Genomic DNA, 5,551 nt, shown 5'->3' with positions numbered 1-5,551 from the left:
TATGGGGTAAATTTTTTTTATGTTAATAAAGAGGGAATTTTTCTCTCTAAAATCTCTAAAAGAAAAGCAGGATAAAGTTATTCAGGTGAAAAGCGTGTCAGACGGGCATATATTTTGGCACAAAGTACATACTTAGGGTATGATCAGTACACGTTTTGCATATCCATGAAAGGAATATTGTTGCTTATATAGTAACAATTTGTCAATTCTGACATATGGTTCCTAAGATTTAATCTGAAGTTTTATGCGTCTTGAAACCTATAGCAATTTATATACTCTCTTTATTTATCCATGAAGATTCTTAATTAAAATACCCCCCCCCCCCAAAAAAAAATAAATAAATAAAAAAAAAAAAAAAAAAAAAAAAAAAAAAAAAAAAAAAAACCCAAAAAAAACAACAACAACAAAAAACATCAGATGCATAGAAAGAAGTTTATGAAAGAAAAGTTGTCGGTTACATTATTGATATGAACCAAACAATTAAATTTTGTCCAAAATTTCTGGTGATCCACATAAATTACTCAGTTCCGTCAGTTCTACAGTAGGGGAAGGCAGTGGCGGTTAAGCCGTAGTATGTTCCTCTAGCCCCTTTAGTGGTGTCGTATCCCCAGAATACACACTTGGTACGGCTACATTTGGACGCCAAAAACTTCTTATAGGTACATTCACAGGCCCTCAACTTACATTTGTCTCTAATGGATTCCACGTAATATGCTACAGCTTTCAAATGTCCACAAGCTTTGCTGAAAGTCGCCTCTAAAGCGATCAAAAAAGTAGATTGAATGACAGACCCGTAAAGAAATTGCAAGTCCATCATACAAATCATTAAAGGTAATGTATTCTTACTTTTAAGCTTATGGATCCTGATGGGTTTTTTCGGATTATAGGTACACCCTGGTTGTCTTCTTCCACCATTGACATAGATGTCCAGGTGACCACATGGCTTTCTCATTCCATAACCTTTCAAAGTGTATATTTTTGGTACTATGTATGAATACGGTGACATCAGAGGGTACTATATATTTCTACTTTGTTCGTCCTCTGTCTGTCTGTCTGCCAAATTGGTTTTTTCTTATTTTTTTGTTAGGCTTACATATTTTAGTTGATTGTGGGTATGTGAGTTTATTTTGATGACTTACAGGTCAAGTTCGCATTTCATTTTTTGACGGAATTATGGCCCATACCAGTAGGGGACTCAGTATTGTTTATGCAATACTTCCAGAATAATTGCTTATAAATGTAGTCTTTTCCAAAGTATAAAAGATCACTAAATCTGAATATTTTTTTAAAAAAATCATTGCAAAAATACAAGGTATAGATTTACACTGTGAATTATGATATTTTTGGATTCAATTTATGCATACCCCTAAGCTTACCACGAAATACCAACTCGATGAATATTGCCTAATAAGATATATCTCTCATAACGAGACGTTTGCCTACACTATTTTGTCGTCAAGAACCTGTAAATGTTTAGCAATCCAAGAAAATTAGGCTAAACAAATTAGTATGATTCTACATTTCAAGACAATGTATTCATTTAATATGAAAGAATCATAGAATGTTCAGAAGATAACAGGGTAGAAACAAATATAACATTCTGAAAATAAAAATTTCGTTCACAAATGAATAGCTCATGATACTTAGACTGTGAATATAATAGTAATAAGAGCAAACTGAAACATATCGAAAGTCATTGTAAACTACTTACCAAAAGGTCTAGCGTCCGTATGAATGATATCAACAAACTGTGCACTTTCTTTGTTAATTGCAAACGTAGAATTTTCAAACAAAGGACTGGCTGGGTCCAAACCTTAAATATATTTTATGTTAAAAAACAACCTAAATATATTGAATCATGAATCAAACAAATGTAGACATTTCTTATACATACCAGTGATACGGCCTATCTTTCCTTTGGAAAGCTTCCCCGCCTCCGCAGCCGCATGTGCTCCCAAACCTTGTCCCATGAGGTGGACTTTGTTCCAGGGAATCTTGTTCTTTTTCAGAAATTGGTACACATAGGCTCCAACAGTCTGGACGTTAGAGGCAGACTGAGCATAGTTGATGCTGGCTCCTCTGCCCCAATCAATTAGCAGCACATTGTGCTTTCTCTGTAATAATTTTTATATGGGGCATTTTATATACCCATATATATAGTAATCATTACACATTTTACATTCATTTCATAATCATTACGTCAAAAGAAAATAAAATGTAAGGTTACAAATTTCATCGCTTGTTTGTTCGTATCGTTAATTTAAAAGTATTTAATGAAAGAAAGTAAATAGAACTAAATACGGTGTAAACACTAAATACCAATAGTTTTTTGTTTTGAAATAAAATTGCAGATCAATTTTCAGTTTCAAAATGCAAAGCTTGTGCTTTTATTTCACGTTTCCAGAAAATAAATTTAAGATTTGATAATCTTCCCTATATAATATGAATCACTAAAATAACGAACTTTGAAGAAATATCATGGGTAACAACTCATTTCTTTGTGAATTCAGAAACAATTTTTGTGAGCATTTTGGATAACTTAAGATCGGACAACCTTAATGTTTGTTGATTTTTTTTCCCCGAGTCCTTATATACATGTAGTTGTTTATGATGAAGGAATGTTTTTTAACCCACCATTATACACAAAAAGAAGATCGGCATCTCAAGAAAAAGGAAATAAAATGCAAACAATTAATTTACTTTTTTCAAAGAGTATGCCAGGTCCTTTATCTCCGGAAGTGACGAATCCACCAAGTATCCATGAATAATGACGTCAGTCTCTCTGCTTTTATCATAACCTGACGGAAGGGCTGTGTTTTCTGATATTGTATTCACTCCCACTAACCAAAAGCTTTTCAGTCTCATATCATCAGGGCTTTCAGGGGTTTTGTTGAATCGTTTGCTCATACACATCTTTAAGGCCAAGATTACAAAGCAAAGGTCTGCTGCTCTATTTACGGCTGCAAATTTCACTCAACATGTTTCAGAAGAAATTTCAATGGTGTCACATTAAAATTTGGAGTTCATAGTTCTGTTAGGATATAATGTTTTTAAAAGAGATGAAATCTCGGAGAAATTAAAATTTTTAAGATAAATTAAAATCTGTTGATAAAATTTGGACAGGATTTAATGAAATTTATTTCATGAAAATGTTGCAGAGTAGCTGAAAGTGCAGTTACAAACAATCTGTATATTTGTAATACCTTCAATATTGTTCATATCCGACGATACACTGTTTGTTACCTCTCCTGAAATATGTTTTATTTTATAAACATTATTTCAATATTCAAATCTACTTCTGTCTCATCGATTAAAACTCCGTTATTATTTTTTGCTAAAATAAAAGGATGCATTGAACTTTCACATGCAGTGGGTTTTTTTTTCAATTTATCATTAAAACATCATGAACATGAGTTGAACTTTTCCAAATCTTATGCAAATATGTCTTAAATTAATTTTATCTTCAAGTGATATAATCCGTTTATACAAATGGTATCGAGTTTGAGTTTACTTTCCTTGCCTTAATCCTGACACTGGCTACATTGACATCATGCGTTTCAATAACTCAATCATATTATATATATATATATATATATATATATATATATATATATATATATATATATATATATATATATATATATATATATATATATATATATATATATATATATATATATATATATATTGTACCTTTGTATTCAATAGGTTATTTCAAATCTTCATATAAAAACGTGCACCTCAGTTACATAAGAATATGAAAATTACATTTGATTTGAAATGATGTCTGTTTTAGCTTTACTTACGTTTTCCGTTGCCCATACAACCTAGAAGAAAAGGTTTGTCAAATAAATAGCTCTCTATAAGCAGAAAGTAAGCTAATTCGTAAAGTAAATGGTTCTCTTACTTTTTAAAAACATTGATACCTTTAATTTTATTATTTTTACAAAAATTCAGTATAAAAGGGCAGTCGGATAATATATCAAGTACCAACCCTCTAATTATTTTTTTCACTTTAGCACGGCATGGAGTTCAAAAAGGCGGGGTAATGCTTATTCTCAAAAGAATACTTACAGTCATCAAGTAATTCATGCAACACATATAGAAAAATATTTACAGAACATCTTACCCGCCCCGTGATGGCAGTTGTAGCTATGGCTTCCACCCATTTTGCTCGCATGCAATATTCTTCTCAGTCCTTCCTTTTATACTTTTTTCACCATTGATTTGATCAAAAGCATATGCTGTGTAGTAAATATTTAAGGAGAAAAAAGTAAATGAAAGGTGACCGTTTGTATATTTGGTTAGTGTACTATGCCATGCTATGGTGTGGCTTGTAAATTTTGAACGATATTTTCAATATTGATTAAAATTTATCAGTTTTTAGTGTTAAAAAAAAATAAACTGTCTTATTAGCTGAGAATTAATTTTTAGATTATCCACATCAAAATAGAAACTTTTATTTTCAAAATCTATTATGTATATAAACAATGTAGATCATTTTAGTTATCCGATCGTAGTAAGTTGCACAAATAACTCTCCTTCATATTTTGCCCATATTTTACTGATGTGTCAAATTCATGTTAAATCTGATGAATAGCAAAATTGTGTTAATGCTACAATTTTTAATATCTTCACTAAGGGAAAGAACTTCAGTAATTTATTCTTTTCGTCAAATTTTCAGTCAGTGGTAAATATGTGAATTTACACATAATAAATATGTTCTGGTGACACAAATATAGGGTCAAACAATCAAACTCATTCCCCTACTCATTTACAGGATGTAATAAACAATGATTACGCCTTCTTTTATCCATGTGTATTTACATTGCAAACGCTTATGCAGCGGTCCAATTATAAAATCTACATGTATATGAGAATTAAGATCTGATTTCTGAAGAAACAATTTAATTGTAGAATTCCATTGCCTACCCTATATTTTATCGATCGAAACCTCACATAAAATACAGGTTACACTGAACTGTGTTAATATTTGCCATTATATTTTTACTCAATTTGAGCAACTTTAAGAAGACATTATTGCTTATAAACAACTGTCCGAAGCATATTTACGTCAGATAAATCAATTAATGCCAAAAGCACAGAGACGTATACGTTCAGCAATACACATCTCTTTTTTTCGTCGAAGCGGTACACTATATTGGAAATCAAGTACCTGGTCTTAATTAATTCATACTCCTCAAATACGACACAACAAAAATCTAACAGGTCTCAAATTCGGATTAATCTAGAAAAACCAGGAATATTCCTCATACCTTTTCATCACTTAAAAAATTAGACCCTGTTTACTTCGGAAATGCCTGAATTTGCAGAAGGCAATTAGGAATTATATTGCCTCGGCTAAGTTTTAAGGTAAACCTTCAAGGGATCTACAGTATAGCATTCGCATTGAACGATTTGTTGTTTATTCGAATCAAGCATGATACCATGCTGTCTTCCATTTGATATGGATTAAGGAGGCTCATTACACCCACAGTTTATTTTAGATTTCATTACAGCGCCACTTATTATGAAGATTTCAAATATCCAA

The 5,551-nt window shown here is 31.4% G+C and overlaps 1 protein-coding gene across 1 annotated transcript; it reads right to left on the bottom strand.

Moving 5' to 3' along the window:
* Nucleotides 1-509: 509 nt before the first annotated feature.
* On the bottom strand, nucleotides 510-3,815 carry LOC133185574 (pancreatic triacylglycerol lipase-like). Its single transcript, XM_061320873.1, has 7 exons — nucleotides 3,807-3,815; nucleotides 3,204-3,248; nucleotides 2,701-2,960; nucleotides 1,895-2,114; nucleotides 1,712-1,813; nucleotides 847-960; nucleotides 510-756 (listed from the first exon to the last, which is right to left on the bottom strand). Exons 2-7 carry the CDS (start codon nucleotides 3,217-3,219, stop codon nucleotides 518-520), a joined length of 951 nt encoding a protein of 316 aa, XP_061176857.1. The 5' UTR covers nucleotides 3,220-3,248; nucleotides 3,807-3,815; the 3' UTR covers nucleotides 510-517.
* Nucleotides 3,816-5,551: the final 1,736 nt, after the last annotated feature.

This window comes from Saccostrea echinata, unplaced genomic scaffold (genome assembly GCF_033153115.1).
Source record: "Saccostrea echinata isolate AGI-Se365-2 ecotype Australia unplaced genomic scaffold, CSIRO_AGI_Sech_v1 ptg000012l, whole genome shotgun sequence".
In the NCBI taxonomy this organism is placed as follows: domain Eukaryota; kingdom Metazoa; phylum Mollusca; class Bivalvia; order Ostreida; family Ostreidae; genus Saccostrea; species Saccostrea echinata.
The sequence above is the reverse complement of the archived record's forward strand: the minus strand, read 5'-3'. Positions and strand labels throughout refer to the sequence as shown.

Excerpts from the sequence above, each read along its gene's own strand:
- LOC133185574 (XM_061320873.1), bottom strand. Across the intron at positions 2,115-2,700 it reads TGGCATACTCTTTGAAAAAA|AGAAAGCACAATGTGCTGCT; the intron begins GTAAATTAATTG and ends AAATTATTACAG. Across the intron at positions 1,814-1,894 it reads AAAGATAGGCCGTATCACTG|GTTTGGACCCAGCCAGTCCT; the intron begins GTATGTATAAGA and ends AATATATTTAAG.